General features: G+C 40.9%; 1 protein-coding gene and 1 pseudogene across 2 annotated transcripts; one reads left to right on the top strand and one right to left on the bottom strand.

Annotated features, from left to right (window-relative positions):
• Nucleotides 1-1,980: 1,980 nt before the first annotated feature.
• Nucleotides 1,981-2,947, top strand: LOC143618485 (early nodulin-93-like). The gene is made up of 4 exons (XM_077090689.1): nucleotides 1,981-2,056; nucleotides 2,151-2,212; nucleotides 2,676-2,751; nucleotides 2,847-2,947. Exons 1-4 carry the CDS (start codon nucleotides 2,008-2,010, stop codon nucleotides 2,933-2,935), a joined length of 276 nt encoding a protein of 91 aa, XP_076946804.1. The 5' UTR covers nucleotides 1,981-2,007; the 3' UTR covers nucleotides 2,936-2,947.
• An 800-nt stretch (nucleotides 2,948-3,747) lies between these two features.
• LOC143618483 (uncharacterized protein At3g06530 pseudogene) lies at nucleotides 3,748-5,477 on the bottom strand (annotated as a pseudogene). The gene is made up of 3 exons (XR_013151018.1): nucleotides 5,220-5,477; nucleotides 3,977-4,190; nucleotides 3,748-3,859 (listed from the first exon to the last, which is right to left on the bottom strand). The product of XR_013151018.1 is annotated as an uncharacterized protein At3g06530 pseudogene (transcript).
• Between the last annotated feature and the right edge of the window lie 11,735 nt (nucleotides 5,478-17,212).

The raw sequence follows: 17,212 nt of genomic DNA, 5'->3' as shown, positions 1-17,212 counted from the left end.
TTTGTTTATTATAATTATAAATTAAAATTATAAATCAAATCATATAACAAAAATGTTTAGATATACCATAGATAAATTGTATAACTTGATTAACAATTTAAAGGTAAATTAGTAAAGTTGTTACTCCGTATTATGTATTATTATTTATAGATTATGAACATTTAATTTTAAAAAAATTGTATAACTTGATTTAATTATTATGTAAATTACGGTTAATTAATATTAAGAATTTTAGTATAAATGGTAGTAGTGATTTACTCATTGTATATTAATATAAATTAAATTAATTGTATTAATTGAGGAAAGTCAATGTATACCATGGTCATTCGGTTATGTCCATAAATTAGGAAAGTCAAACTATTATAAATGGAATAGTTAATGGTTTAATTTATTAACAAAATGGAAAACAAATAATATATATATTTGAAATATTTAAATATATGAATATTGAAAATTAAAATAAATATATACATGAATAAATAATAAAAATACAGATACTAAAGTTTTCATTAATAGTGATATTTGTATAGATGGGTCGAACAATATCCTGAAATAATAAAAATGAGAATTAATCATCATATTGTGGACTTTTAAACAATAATTAAAAAACGAAAAATTTAAAACGTGTTACCGAAAAAACGATATTGTCAGAATGACCATGGTATATCGGAAAAGCGATAATAGTATAGATGAGTCGAACAATAACCTGAAATAATAAAAATGAGAATTAAGAATTATATTATGAACTTTTAAACAATAATTAAAAAACGAAAAATTAAATAGGTGTTACCGGGAAAACGATATTGTCATAATGACCATGGTATACCGGAAAAGCGATATTAGTATAGATGAGTCGAACAATAACCTGAAATAATAAATTAGACAATTAATATATATATTATGGAGTTTTAAACAATAATTAAAAGACGGAAAATTTAAAGGTGTTACCGGGAAAACGATATTGTAAGAATGACCATGGTATACCGGAAAAGCGAAAGAAGCATCTATTAATCATAAAAGTTAAAATTAAATGAAGTATTGAAACAAATATAAAAAAATCATCGTCATAAACATGATAGGAAAAATAAACCGGCAACACTTACCGGAAAAACTTAAAACGTCCACATATCACCTTCATGACCGTTTTTGATTTACAACTTAAACTGATTTTTTTGAAATCAGCCATTCCTAAAAATAAACATATAAAACTTGTAAGAAAGAATAATCGGAAAAAATAATAAGGTTGCCGGAAATTAATTTATATAAGTTTACCTTGCATCGGAAATATTAAGCAGAAATAAGAGGCTAAGAGCGGCAATTAGGGTTTGTGAATAGTGCAAGCAGAAGAATTTAGACTTAAATATAGTATTTGAATTTACGGGTTAATGGGTTAATAGATAATGAAGACCCGCGAGAAATATACCTAAAATGGGTTAATGGGTTAAATGTAGTTTAACTGGTGATTTGGCATGATTAACAAAGGAAATTGGTGACATGGAGTTAAGGTGACATTCTATATGAACACCCTAGAATGATGCCATGTGAAAATTGTTCCTTGCTTTAATAGTATGTATAAATTAGAACCGACATTAGTTTTTGTTTCATATTATTTTATTTTTTATGTATAGATTAAACAAATTTGAGTAATACAAGATCACGGTACACGCACTTACTTGAATACTTTAGTCTTAATCCATTGGATCACATATTATCATATACTTTTGCACTTTTCCAAACAAAAACCAGTAAAAAAAAGGTAAAAAGTACACTAAAATTACACAAGATATCTAAAAAAAAAAGGCAATATTCTTTTTTATGAAACAAGTGACTGGAAACCGCGGTGAAAATGAAACAAAACCATCAAAGTTTAATCTTGTTTCTTGAAAACCTGAACCCAACACCACGTGAGTTTGGCCACCTACCACAACTTTAAACAATTATATATACATACCCTACCTCATTCACCAGAAACAATATCCATTAAAACTTTGTAGTTACACTTAACTAATGGCATCATTAGATCAAAAGCTAGCCATAGCCAAGCGCTGCTCTCATGGTAACCAACATTAATATTAATCATCTATGCATAATTTAGTTTTGTAAAATTCAAATTGCTAAAGTTCTATAGCTTTTGTTTGTTGGTTGTACAGAAGGAGTAGTTGCAGGAGCTAAAGCTTCTGTGCTAGCCACCATTGCCACTGCCATCCCCACTGTTAGTATCAAAAGATTCAATTTATTAATTTATAAACAGTGGCGAAGATTAATTAGGGCCCGGGGTGGCCCCCTGTTTTTTTTACGCAGTAGTGTAAATTTACCCGTTTTTGTCCGGAATTTTTTATACGTAGTGTAAAATTTAGCCGTTTTGACCGAAATTTCGTATACGTAGTGTAAATTTTAGCCGTTTTCGGCAGAAATTTTTTATACGTAGTGTAAAGTTTAGCCGTTTTCGGCCGAAATGTCTTATACGTAATGTAAAATTTTGCCGTTTCCGGGCGAAAATTTTTATACGTAGTGTAAACTTAGCCCTTTTTGGCCGAAAATTTGAGCCCGGCCACCTTCGTTTGTGAAATTTTGTATACATTTTGAATCCGCCCCTCAATGTCTTATCCCAAGCTTCGCCACTGCTTATAAATCAAGCAACTGAATGAATGCATGTGGTATATATGTCTTTGTAGGTGGCAAGTGCAAGAATGGTTCCATGGGCAAGAGCTCATCTTAACCCTACAGCCCAAGCTCTCATTGTTTCCACATGTAAATTAATCCTTCATTATTCATATAAATGTCTTGCTTAATTTTGTGTGTATGCTGTACTATATAATACATGATAACTATAAAATGGCATCCAGTTGCAGGAGCTGCATATTTTATAGTTGCAGACAAGACTGTGCTAAAAGCTGCGAGGAGGAATTCCTTCAACAATGATGTTCAACCATGAACTTCATATATATATGCACCTAAGTAGTTGAATCCCATGTTTAATTAATGTTCCAATAAACTGTTAGATTATTATGTAAATGAAAAGGGCAATGTTCTATCATGCATGAACTTTGTTTCCTTGTACTGTTTTGATCACATGCTATATTGACAATTTCACGTTCATATTTTGATAAGCTTACATTTTTGAACTAACACGTGGATTTAAATTTATTGTGGGAAATATATATTAAAATTTCATAAGAAAAAGGAGAGAAGAGTGGAAATGAATTAATCCATTAATTGTAATTTTTGGGGAATGACACGTGATGAACGTTTGATCAGCATTACTTTAAGGGGTGTTTGGTACAGAGAATGGAATTGTAGAGAAATGAAATAGAGAAATGGAATTGCAGAGAAAGGGAATTGGTCTGGAGAATGAGAATTGACTGTTCTGTTTGGTAGTACAGAGATTTCAGTAGAGAAATATAGCTGAGAATCATTTCTCTTGTTTGGTACATAGAAAATAAACAGAGAATTATATCAACTTTATCATTAGCACAAGTATTTTTTTCATAACAAATATTTATTAAAAAATAAAAAACATATAAAAAGATGCATAAATTCCAACCAAAATATGCATTGATCAAACCAATTCACATACAAAACATAGTTTTTAAGCAAAAAACATCAACCATAGTTAAAACCAATTCACATACAAAACATACTTCAACCATACACAACTATCCCATTGAACCATCGGTATACAACTCGACCATCTCAATTTTCTCTTCTATTGTCAACGCAAGAAAAGAACGTCCTAGATCCACATCTTTACCAATCAAATGAGCTGCTTTGAACCGTTTTTTCGTAGTGATACCTGGTAAAGCTTTCATGATAAGGTAGAGCACACAAAATCATCTCCTCTGTGTTGTAAACATAGATCCTATAAATAAAAAATATATAAGCATGTGAATAGAAACATGTTCGCATACAAACTGTAACATACAAGAAACCTAAATATTCAAGATATAAAGTATGAATTATAAATTAAAATACATACTTGTATCTACGAATTAGATATTCGAGTGTCCGCAGAGCAGAAGGTAACATAAAATATCCTGAAAGCAACCGCAAATAAGAACTAATTGAAGCATTAATTTGGTTATTCTCTTCAATGCCCACCAGCTCTCTATCCAATTCTTTACTCTTATGTGCAAACACATCATTCTTGTAGTTCCCAAATCGTTCATCTTGGCTAACAAGAACCTCCAACCCTGAGAAATCAAGGCTCAAATCATTCAAAATTGGCAAAACATTGAATCTTCTGGGTTAACAAACAATTATCCAGTTATTCTCAAATTCTCGACATAAAAATTCCTGATAGCCTAAATTACATCAACAAGTGAAAACTTCAGCAATGGCATCATACTGATCTGCCACTTATCCATCATTTATTTGAGCTTATTCTTTAAGGACAGACAAAAAAAAAGTTCATTTGCATCAATGGCTGAACCAAAAATCAGTTAGTCTGACTAATACATTGTTAAACTCTATAGTTCATCAACAATCTTTAGAATGTCTCAAACCAAAATTTACAACAGTAAAAAATCATGCTAAAAGCATGCTTTGAAACAAACTAGTCTATGATTGGCATTAATCAGTATTTCAGGCACTTTATCCAACCCATGTTTGATCATAATAACTAGAACAACCTAAATCAACAGCTGGTCCAAAAACCTAAAAAATTAATTAAAAATTTGTTGAGATGAATTGCATATCTTCAGTTAAAACCTAAATTCCACTAAATTTAGCTTATTAAACTCCTGCTTTCAAGTGATTACGGTATCCTACAACATCTAAAACCGAACATATAATCTAAACTTATCATAAACTTCAACTACTAGCTACATAACCTTTAGTATCAAATCAACACAACAATATACATATCAACTTTTCAATAAAAAAAAAACCAATTTCAGCACCAAAAACACAAAGCGAGCAGCATGCTATTTGTATGAGTATCAATCAAAAGCATGAACTCAACAGGCTAAATAAAAATTTACAAGTTCTACATTCTAAATTGTTGAAAGAAATTGCATGTCTTCAGTTAAAACCTAAACTACACTAAATGTAGCTTATTAAACTCCTGCTTTCAAGTAATTACAGTATCCTACAACATCTAAACCAGAACATATAATCTAACTTATCAAAAACTTCAATTACTAGCTGCATAACCTTTAGTATCAAATCAACACAACTAAATAAACAAGCAGCATACTATTCACACGAATATGAACCAATACCTGACAGCGCGAGGTTAAACAGAGCATCGATATCAATATCAGCTGCCTTCTTGGCATCGAACAGGATTGACGGACGAGTGAACGGCCGTTTGATAGGATCTGCATCGGCTGTAACAATTGACCTGATTGCTTGTAGCTGTGCGGTAATTGATGCCGCCATTGTAGGATGATTAACAGTGGATTCTAGTGAGCTAATTTAGGGTTTGTTGTTATGAATGAATTTGATAAACCCTAGAAGCTGAGTAGAGAGGTGGTTACCGACTTCAAATGAGATGACTTCAAATGAGGAAGCTGGTGATAGAAGTGAAAAGGAAGAGAATGGAAGTGAGAAATGATTTCTCCGCTTTTTTTAGAGAAAAGAAACCAGGGAAATGGAAATGGTTTATTTCCATTTCTCACCTCTTTCTTTCGTAAACAAACAAGAGAATTGTTTCCATTTCCATTTCTCACCCCCCAATTCTCTGTACCAAACAACCCCTTAAAGTGCAATTTATCTTTTTGCTGAATGGCGTCACATGATACATTTCTTCTCTCATTCTTCCCTACCACTACACATATTCTAATAAAAGTGATGACATAAATGATAAACCTACCACTACACATGGTCTAAGAATAAAAGTGATGACATAAATGATAAACTTTACACCTTATGTAAATCAAATTCGCCTTACGAATTATAAATTTAGAATGAATGAAAAGCGCTCGAGTTTCAAATTAGTAATGTACAAACTTCAAATTTCATAAGGTATTAGCATTTTTTTTCCAATTTTAACTAAATATTACACTAAGACATATTATATTTTTTTTTCTCATTTTTAGTTAAATAATATTTTTTATACGTTTATCATAGCTTCTCTCTCATTCACTAACAACAACTTTTAAAATATATTAAAAAAATTTATATAGTGCTAAAGAAACTTTTAAATATACAGAAAAATCATTGCATTTTATCTCTTATCCACTCACAACACCATAAACCACTCCATATATTATAAAATCCCCACCCACTAAATTTGATGGACGAATTATGAATACTCTATTATATAACTAAAGTGGTTTTTCTTTTTAAAATTTTACTTAACTCCTATTTATAACTAACATCTATCTTTAACCTAATTTGATAGCAGATGCGTATTTAAAACACAATAGTATTTGTATTGTAAGCTATACTAGTGTTGGTCCCGTGATAAAGCGAACAAATCTAGTTTCGGTATAGATATCAAAACCAGGTAATATACGTGTTCTTTTCTATTACGACCAAGCTACATCGGTACCAATATTGTTACTAATCATTTTTATGATTTTCTATCGATGTAAAATATGTGTTGATATTCTTTTAAATATATCACGACTATAGTTTTCTTGAGTTCTCTTTTTCTATTGCTATAGTGAATGTCGGTACCGTAATGAACCACACGATAAAATCTCACTAGTTTCATGTTACGTTAATTAGTAACTAGCATCGATCGAATTAAATTGACATAACAAGAATAAATAATAATAATAATAATAATATTATTATAAAAAGTTTAAAACAAGATAAAGAAAAAGAAAAGGTAGATCCGGACCGGGATCACGCGCAAGACGCCACCAAGGGTGGTTACATCACCACAAAAATCAATTAAATAAAAATATTTTAAATCCCCAAACTACCCTTCACATCCTTCCTATAAAACCCCCCTCATTTCTCTTCCATCATCTCATTACCAATTCTCCGGCCACTTATTATTCCGAGCTGGCCAACCTTCAATCCTCCCTGGACGACTCCACCAACGGGAGCGTGGTCCTCTCGCTCTACCACGCGCTTACCTCACCAAACTCCTGGCACCAGACCTCGAGTGGTGGTTCCACGGCCCCCCATCTTATCAATTTACGAAGCAATTGTTAACCGGAACCGATACCAACATAACCGACCCTTTTCAATTCGTTCCTCGTTTGATAGACGCCTTCGGCTCTACCGTCATTGTTGAAGGCTGCGATCAACGCCGTGATATTTCCTGCCTGGACCCTTGATTCGAAGGGAGTAATCACGCAGGTTAGGGAGTATTTTAATACGTCCCTTACTGTTACTAGGTTTGCTAAAAGTACCAAACAGGTTAACGTGGCCGCGTTACATTGTCCGTCTGTTTGGGAGAGTAGTTTGTGTTGGAAAATCTGTTCCTGGATTGGTTCTGGCTATATAATTGGATTCGAGTTTGTTTGGTATATCCTTGTATCGGGTAGGATGTAAGATTATACGCGTCTAGTGTGTTTGGTTGTGAAGAGGTAGGTCCCAGCAGAGCCCAGTTGGACCCGCAAGACTCACCTCAAAGAGGGACGTCTGCGCAGTTGAACCCGCAAGACTCACCTGCAACAGGGACGTCTGCGCAAAGGCTAAACTCGCAAAGACTCACCATGAAGAGAGACGTCTGCGCAGAAACCAACTGGATCCGCAGGACCCACCATGCTCAGAGACGTGACGTCCTTACGCGCAGTACGCAAGCTGTTCCCGCAGGAAAAGCCTCCCAATGGTCGACGTACTCCGCCTGTTCCCGCAGCAACGGATACTAGCCATCAGGGAAGGCTACCCGCGCAGCAAGGCTACACGCACAAGGCACTTAACTCTTAAATAATTCAGTAATGTCACCTGAAGAAGGAGTGAGCAAGCCGGGAACACTCCCGCACAAAGGCGGGAACACTCCTGCACAAATCCGGGAAAACTCCAGCCCAAATGAGCCAGTCCGTACGATACTGGAGGATCTTTTGTACTGTACCTGACGAGGTATGGACAAAAGATCTGACCAAAGATACGACAGCTCACTGACAACAGTATGACGAGCAGCACGCTCTTGTACTGTATGTCACTATCAGCCGCTGCCTACTCACCAACCTGTCGGAGGACGTGCATAGCCTGCAGTTGGTGGAACAGGAATAGTACACAGCCGGCCTGGTCACTATCAGCCGCTGCCTACCCACCAACCACCAGCATGGCACGTGCGTAGCCCACAGTTGGCAGAACAGGAATACTATTCAGCCGGCTGTACCTGCTTGGAAACCAACCTTCGGCTATAAATACTCCAACACCTTGGAACGGTATTATCATCCCATCTCATACCATCATATATGCTCTAGTCATTTCTCTTAATATACACTTATATTCAAGAGCAATCTAGTCTGATTCTCACGCCGGAGGGTGGTCACAAGGAGGTACCCCCTTCTCAGTGACGAGCTCACGGTGTCTGTTTTGCAGGTCATCTGAAGAACAACCATCTTTGCCGGACCTAACCCCTCGTGGGAAACATCTATTTAACCCCCAGATTATCCGTAATCTGCCCGGGGTCGATTAGTGTTTCTTTAGGTTGTTAATTTGTTTTTAAGTTGTTATTTTGTTTTGGAAGAAGTGTTATCCGTTATGAGGATAGTAGTATCCTGTTTGTGGTTAGGTTATTTCGTTTGTATGAAATCGTACCTTTGTTCTATAATAATAAGTTTGTTTCATGTTGATTTTGTAATATATGTGTTAAATCGTTGTGTGGATTTTGATTTACAAGCTAAGTTATCGTGTTAACAAGTCGATAACGACTTGAAAATGTTACTTTTGGGACCCTTAATGACTATAAGAGTCCACGCTTAGCGGTTATAATTGTATGGTAGTATCGTGACCATATTGAATCAAACTCGCTAACTAAAATATATTCGGGTCTTTCTATGGAGACGAGGAGATGGATACTGAGTGAACCTTACTAGTGGAAATGGACCATATCATATGTGGCATGTTTACCATCTAAGATTCTAAATAACATGAGATTGGTCAATAGACAATCGGGTTACTTTGTTGGTGCATCCTCCGACAATCATGATCACCACCTGAGCACATTGCCTCCGGAAAATAATGTATGTAGTTACGACAATTAATAGAAATTAATGTTATTTCTTGATGAAGTAATATTATGAAAACACTAGCAATAATCAATCTTTTATATGTTTTATATAGTAGCAATAATCAATCTTTTATATGTTTTACTAGAAAAAGGTTTCTAAAGGTCCGATACGTTTCTTACATGTGGGGCCGAGGGAATATTCCATGTGGCAAATGCCACCAATAACCGTGAATCAATCCGACTAAAAATAGAAGCATCCTTCTCAGGTTTTCTTCCTCAAACTCTCATTCATCATGATTTACTCTCACACAACAAATATTGATTCTCACGTCGGAGGATAGTTACATAACCCCTCCCCCTCCCCACCCCCACCCACACACACTTTTTCCCCTTGAAATGAGGCTAACGACGCTTCTATTTTGCAGATTTAGCTCATCCCTCATAAGAACATAAGGCTAGTGTGATGAAGGTTTATTAGTGAGATGATGTCACATGGAACCCCCCCCCCCCTCCCCCCAACACACACGCGTGAAAAGCGTTGTTCGTGATGCCAGTGGGTGAGACAAATTGGCCCCCACCTTGGCCTTGGAGTGCGTATTCGTGCACGACGTGTCTGTTCTATCACTATGGTACCAGTAATATGTCATCGATGGTTGTCAGGTATGGGCGGTCCCTTGATTTACAGCCCTAGCTGCAAGAGATGACTTGGATCCGTTGGGCAAGTCCATATCTCTTCAATTTATCCACTTAAAATCTCCATTTAAACGAAGTTACAACTGAAGAAACACTAATCGGCCCCGGGCAGATTACGGATAATCTGGGGGTTAGATAGATGTTTCCCACGAGGGGTTAGACCCGGCAAAGATGGTTAGACACCGTGAGCTCGTCACTGAGAAGGGGGGGGGGGTACCTCCTTGTGACCACCCTCCGGCGTGAGAATCAGACTAGATTGCTCTTGAATATAAATGTATATTAAGAGATTGCTAGAGCAGATATCAGGTATAATATGTAAGATACGAGATAGTATATGATAAAATGAGATGATCATACCATTTGGGGTATTTATAGCCGAAGGTAGGTTTCCAAGAAGGTGTAGCCGGCTGAATAGTATTCCTGTTCTACCAACTGTGGCCTACGCACGTGCCATGCTGGTAGTTGGTGGGTAGGCAGCGGCTGACAGTGACCAGGCCTGCTGTGTACTATTCCTTTTCCACCAACTACAGGCTATGCACGTGGTATGACAGGAGTTGGTGAGTAGGTAGCGGCTAATAGTGACATACAGTACAAGAGCATGCTGCTCGCCATACTGTTGTCAATGAGCTGTCGTATCTTTGGTCAGATCTTTTGCCCATACCTCGTCAGGTACAGTTCAAAAGATCTTTCAGTATCGTACGGACTGGCTCATTTGGGCGGGAGTATTCCCCCTCCCGCCTTTGTGCGGGACTGTTCCCGGCTTGCTCATTCCTTCTTCAGGTGACTACTGAATTATTATGAGAGTTAAGCCTTGTGCGTGTAGCCATGCTGCGCGGGTAGCCTTCCCTGATGGCTGGTATCCGTAACTGCGGGAACAGGCGGAGTACTTGGAAACCATTGGGAGGCGTTTCCTGCGGGGACAGCTTGCGTACTGCGCGTAAGGACGTCACGTCTCTGAGCGTGGTGGGTCCTGCTGATCCAGTTGGTTTCTGCGCAGACGTCCCTTTAAGTTAAGTCTTGCGGGTTCAACCGCGCAGACGTCCGTTAAGGAGTCTTGCGGGTTCAACTGCGCAGACGTCCCTTTTCAAGGTGAGTCTTGCGGGTCCAACTGGGCTCTGCTGGGACCTACCTCTTCAAGTCCCCCCAGTCCAATGTTCTTCTCATGAATGTTTAATAAAGTGAGGTGAACTTTTGGACTTAAGCAAAGGGTTTTTGAAAAGGGTTTAGTTTTAAGGTTTTCCATGGGGATTCTTCCCGCGGAAGTCCTAATGTCACGCAGAATTTCTCACTGTTCTGCTTGATCTTTGGGTATGATGCGGGTAGGTCTGTAACCTCCTCGCAAGTCAGGAGCGTTGAGTACCTCTTGTGTAGATTCTCCGTGAGGTTTTGGTAGTTTTGAACATAGTGATCAATTATGTTAAAACCACCAATTCCATCTTGAAGCTTCAAACAATCTAGTTCTCGACGTTCCCGCTATGCGGGGATGTTATTCCCGTTTCCGCGAGCATGGCCCAGAAGATCCTTCTTGGTTTCATTTCCCTGCGGAGTGCTAGGTATGTGAAGGGTTTTGCCTTGACACTGTACCCGCACTCGTCTTATAGTTACTTTACTTCCAAGGTATTCCTGGCGTCAATTCCCTGCAGGTGCTAGGTATGTGAAGGGTTTTGCCTTAACACTGTACCCGCACCCGTCTTATAGTTACTTGGTTGCCGAGGTATTCCTGGCGTCAATTCCCTGCAGGTGCTAGGTATGTGAAGGGTTTTGCCTTAACATTGTACCCGCACCCGTCTTATAGTTACTTGGTTGCCGAGGTATTCTTGGCTTCAATTCCCTGCGGGTGCTAAGTATGTGAAGGGTTTTGCCTTGACACTGTACCCGCACCCGTCTTATAGTTACTTGGTTGCCGATGTATTCTTGGCTTCAATTCCCTGCGGGTGCTAAGTATGTGAAGGGTTTTGCCTTGACACTGTACCCGCACCCGTCTTATAGTTACTTGGTTGCCGAGGTATTCTTGGCTTCAATTCCCTGCGGGTGCTAAGTATGTGAAGGGTTTTGCCTTGACACTGTACCCGCACCCGTCTTATAGTTACTTGGTTGCCAAGGTAAGGGGTATATTCCCGCTTACTTTTGAATCTTTGAAATTTTGAAATTCGAAGAGTTGGTGAAAGGATAAGAACGGTCCAAATCTCTGAAACGTCGTGCGACGGTTTCTTCTGACTGTGTCAGGACGTGCAGGAAGTTATGGTGACGTGACAGTACATGGTCATTCCAGACGCTTTTTCAGGCGCGTGGGCGCGATTTTTCGGGCACGTGGCCGCGAAATTAATGGCACGCGTCCTTTCAACAGCTGTTGCCAGCTTGCTTTTTGCCACGTGTCATAGTTTCATTGCACCTTCGATTTCTCTCTCTTCCGCATTAAATTCATCGCATTAATTGCGATTAGTATATAAAGGGGGAGAGGGTCCTTTGTAATCCACACTTTCACTTTTCTCTTCATCTTCAAAACGATTTCCGGCGAATACTCACCTTTTCAGTCGAGCATTCTCTTGAAATCGTTCTCTTCTTTCATACCTGCAAGATGTCTTCTCATGATCTTGAGGCTTCAGCCCAGGAGGCTGGGGTGTACGCCGATGACAAGAGTACTGCTGGCGAGTGCCAGTGTGCTCTGCCTGTCGATCTATATCAGTACATCGTCAGGAAGTTCATGCTCGAGTCTCTCGAGCCTGAGTTTCCCGAACCCCATCAGACGGTGTATGATGCCCCCAGAGGCAAGATCGGGGTATATGCCGCATTCTTTGTCTATGGGAATCTTAGGTTCCCTTTGACAAAGTTTGTGTACCGTGTCCTAGAGAGGCACTGTGTACACCTGACCGAGGTGCACCCGATGGCGATCGCGAAGATTCGCCACTTCGAGTGGGTGTGCCGGATTCTGGGCGTTGAGCCCTTCGTTGACCGCCTGATGACCTTCTACTCTTGGAGGTGCATCCAGGGGTGGTATACTCTGATAACCCGGATCAAGGGTTTGAAGATTTGCGCAACCGAGCGCAGTCTTCGTTCGTGGAAGCGGGAGTTCTTTTATATCTCCGCTCGCGCCATCCCCCTTGCCATGAAATTTAAGAATGGGCAAGCTCTCCCCAGCCTTCACGCCTCCAACTACCAGGAGGCGGAATGGTTTTCAAAGATTTCCCAAGTCCAATCTCCGGTTTACCGGTTTGCGGAGTCCGAGATGGTGATGCTCGGGATGAGCCGGGTGTGGAAGGATGCGGAGGCGCAAAAGATCCCGATCGTCCTTGAACACGGTTTGAACTCTGTTCCTTACGGTATGCTCTGTCTTCTTTGTTTATATAGGTTTGTCTTCTAACTTCTTTCCTGTTTATTTCAGAGGGGAACGACTTGCAGTCGCTCCTGTATCCGCGGGAGGCTGATAGTCCCGCTCGGATGGGTACTCGTGCTTTAGACGAGAACGAGTTGCCAATCCTTGAACAGACGGCTGATCGGTTCGTGGAGGTCTACCCGCCAGGCCACGAGATCCTGAGCGCCAGGCGGCCAGGTAAGGCGTTATTCAACCCTCGCCCCTCAATGCTGAAACCTCTGCTGGAATTCCTCTAATCTTGTGTTCTGATGAGGAATCCGCAGATGGTCCTCCGTTGGTGCGGAAGAAGAAGGCTGCCGGCGGGAAGGGGAAGGAGAAGGTGGCCTCCACTGCCGATCCGGTGCCTCGGTCTGATTCAGAGACCGAGAGCGAGGAGGTGGCGGGGAACCCGGGTGGTGATAGGACCACTGCTCCAGAGGCTGCGACTGTCACCTCCAGAGCCCAGGATGACGACGGTGAGCGGCGTAAAGAGGCCGGCTCCATCGGGTTCGTCCCCGCCTCTCCGCACCTTTAGGCTCAAGAAAACCCGTAAGTACAAACTTCCTTTATTTTTAACTTCATAGCTTTCCACCATTAATACTTTATCTTCTTTGCGCAGGCGTGGATGTTACCGCATTCCAGGGTGGAGCGGGGAGGAGTACCTCCGGACCCATGACGGTAGGCTTGGTCAGCCTACCTGAGGCGACGACCCAGGCGGCTGCGCCTGCTTCCGTTGGTTCAGTTGCTCATCCCGTTGAGCCAACTGTTCCAAGTGTGATGACATCACCGCCGGCTGTCAGTGCCATATTTACCGCATCTTTCACAAGGACAGGAGCTTCACACAACAAACGCTTGAGCGTTAGAAAGGCTTCTTCTTGCTTCGAGCCCCAAATATACGGTTTACCTTTGTGCGTTAGAGCTGTTAAAGGCAAAACGATCTTCGAGAAGTTCGAAATGAAGCGCCGGTAATAACCAGCTAAGCCCAGAAAGGAACGGATCTCGGTAGGAGTGGTCGGCGTAATCCAGTTCTTGATTGCTTCAATTTTGGATGGGTCGACATGAATACCCATCTTGTTCACAACATGGCCAAGAAACTGTACTTCATCAGACCAAAATTCACACTTGGAAAGCTTAGCATAGAGTTGCTCAGTTCGAAGCTTTTGCAATACCAATCGAAGATGTTGCTCATGCTCGGCCTTGGTCTTAGAATAAATCAGAACGTCATCGATAAACACAATCACGAATTTATCCAAGAAAGGCCTACACACCCGATTCATTAGATCCATGAAAACGGCGGGTGCGTTGGTTAAACCGAAGGACATGACCAAAAATTCAAAATGGCCATAACGAGTTCGAAAAGCAGTCTTCGGAACATCTTCATCGCGGATGCGCAACTGGTGATAGCCAGAGCGGAGATCAATCTTGGAAAAACAAGAGGCACCTTGGAGTTGATCAAAGAGGTCGTCAATGCGCGGTAAGGGATACCGGTTCTTAATGGTGAGTTTGTTCAACTCGCGGTAATCAATACACATGCGAAACGATCCATCTTTTTTTTTAACGAACAACACCGGAGCACCCCAGGGCGAAGAGCTAGGGCGGATGAATCCTTTAGCAGTCAACTCTTGAAGTTGGCTTGCCAATTCTTGCATCTCAGCAGGCGCAAGACGGTAAGGAGATTTAGCTACGGGGGAAGCACCAGGGACAAGATCAACACGAAACTCGACTTCACGAGCGGGAGGGATACCAGGAAGATCATCAGGAAAAACTTCAGGGAAATCACGCACAACAGGGATATCGCGAAGCTTCTTTTCTTCAGCAGGTTTAACCACATGTGCTAAGAATGCAATACACATTTTCCGCATGAGCCTTCGGGCTTCGGCACAAGACATAAGTTTAAGACCGCGGGAGGGTTTCTCGCCGTAGATATGAAGATCACCATTTTCTCGAGGTATGCGAATCATCTTCTTGGCGCAAATAACTTCGGCGCGATTATGCGTAAGCCAGTCCATACCAATGATAACATCAAAGCTTCAAGAGGCATGGGGATGAGGTCGATCAGAAAATCGTTTTCGTTAAGGTTAAGCGTGCAATCTTTAATCACTGAGTTAATTAAAACAGTTTCGCCATTAGCCAATTCAACTGAAAAATTCTTTTAAATCGTTGCGCGGTCGCGCAAGCTTCTGCTCAAACGCGCGAGAAATAAAACTTCGATCGGCGCCAGTATCAAAAAGTACAGAAGCATAAAATCCGTTAAGCAAAAATGTACCATTAACTACGTCATTATTCGCTTGCGCTTGGTGCGCGGTTATGTTAAAAGCTCGTCCGCGTGTCACTTGGTTCGAAATCTGGTTCACCGGATTCGCTTGCGTAATCTGAACTTGTAGCCTCGGGCACGCGTTCCGGAAATGACTCGGCAGAACTCGGCAGAGTGACCAACGCGGCCACATCGGTTACAAAGTCGACATGGGACTTGAGGTGGGTGGTGGAGTCTACAGGTTGGGCAAAAGGGGTGGTTTCCTGTGTAGGGTTTCTTAGTTGGCGGGGTAGGGAGTGCGGATTGGTTAGGGCATAGTTGTGGACTACAGGGGGAGTTGGGTAGGCTGACAGGGGTTGAGGGGCGTATACTAGAGGTTGGTAGGCGGGTTGCTGGACTATGGGCGGGCTGGTAAGCGCGTAGACTTGTCTGCGCCTACGTTTCTGGTTATGGTTTGAGGGTTCTGGTTTGGTTTCTGCGGGTTCAGGGACAGTTTTGGTGGGTTTGGTCTTCTCAGTTTCCCGCAGGAACAGGGTTCCTGCTCTGACATGGTTGTCGCTGAGCACAGCGGCCAATTCGATGGCGTCAGAGAGGGTAACTGGGTTTCTGGCCCATACAGAATCTTGAATTTCCATGGGGAGACCCCCAAGGAATTTCTCTATGGCTCGGCGGGAAGGGGTAACAAGGTGAGGGACAAGCAAACTTAGTTCATGGAAGCGCGTCGCGTACTCGCGCGCTTCACCGCTGTATTGCTTAAGATTCCAAAATTCCTCCTCCAGGCGCTTAACTTCGTTGGGAGGGCAGAATTCTCGCGTCAGAATTTCCTTGAATTCCTCCCATGTCATGCTAGAAGCAGCTTCTGCGCCACGCGCATGAGCTACTCCATTCCACCATGTAAGCGCCCTTGCTTCCAGGACACTGGAGGCATATAGGGTTCGTCTGCCTGAGGGGCATTGGGTGTGGAGGAAAGTGTTTTCTATTTTCTCAAGCCACTGGAGCATCACAGTGGCTCCTTCAAGACCTGTGAACTTTGGAGGGTTACCCACGTTAAAGGACTTAATGTTGTAACCGGAGGTGTTGGTATTGTTTTGGCTCAAAGCTTGGGCTATTGCGGCGGCCATTTCCTGGGAACGTTGCTGCGATCGTCTGCGCGCGGCTTCCTTCTTCCTAAGATGGCGAGCTGATAGCGGAGGCATTCTATAAAAGTTTTAGTTTTTAGTTAATATCTTGGTTTTAGCGCAAAGTATAACCTCGAAAAGCTTGGTTTCGCGGAGTCAGTTACTGTCAAAAGTTAAAGTAAAATAAATGACCCTAAATGCAGACTTAATAAAGGTAACAAATTCGAATCAAGAATCGACAATTCATGTATCACCATGACTTTCCGAATTCCCAATTTAAAATATACGAGCAAACGAGTATTGGAGATTGACGATTCATGTATCACCATGACTTTTCAATCTTCAATATAAAATATACAAGAAAATGAGTATTGGAGGTTGACAATTCATGTATCACCATGACTTTTCAAGTCTCCAACCTCAGAACATAATCGTAAATGGAAATTGAAAATCAACTATTCATGTATCACCATGACTTTTCGGATTTTCAAATCCAACAAACGAATATGTAAGTAAAATCAGTAAAAATCGAAATTCAATAAAAATCGAAATATCGCGGAATAAAACATAAAATCATATACTGCGCAGGCGCGAGCATATTCATAAATAACGAGTAATTAACAATAAGCGCGCAAACATGAGATTTCTCTCATGCGCGAGAAGGGACTCTTAGGTATTCTAGGCCGTTACGTCTAACCACCTATCCTAAAGTCAAC

This window comes from Bidens hawaiensis, unplaced genomic scaffold (assembly GCF_021521415.1).
Source record: "Bidens hawaiensis isolate Kalapana, Puna unplaced genomic scaffold, B.hawaiensis_p1.1 tig00079283_1, whole genome shotgun sequence".
Taxonomy (NCBI): Eukaryota; Viridiplantae; Streptophyta; class Magnoliopsida; order Asterales; family Asteraceae; genus Bidens; species Bidens hawaiensis.
The sequence above is the reverse complement of the archived record's forward strand: the minus strand, read 5'-3'. Positions and strand labels throughout refer to the sequence as shown.

What these genes read in the sequence shown, in the direction of transcription:
- LOC143618485 (XM_077090689.1), top strand. Translation starts at nt 2,008, where the DNA reads ATGGCATCATTAGATCAAAAGCTAGCCATAGCCAAGCGCTGCTCTCAT. An exon ending in AGCCAAGCGCTGCTCTCATG is followed by an intron (nt 2,057 to 2,150) that starts GTAACCAACATT and finishes TTGGTTGTACAG; the next exon opens with AAGGAGTAGTTGCAGGAGCT. An exon ending in AGCTCTCATTGTTTCCACAT is followed by an intron (nt 2,752 to 2,846) that starts GTAAATTAATCC and finishes AATGGCATCCAG; the next exon opens with TTGCAGGAGCTGCATATTTT.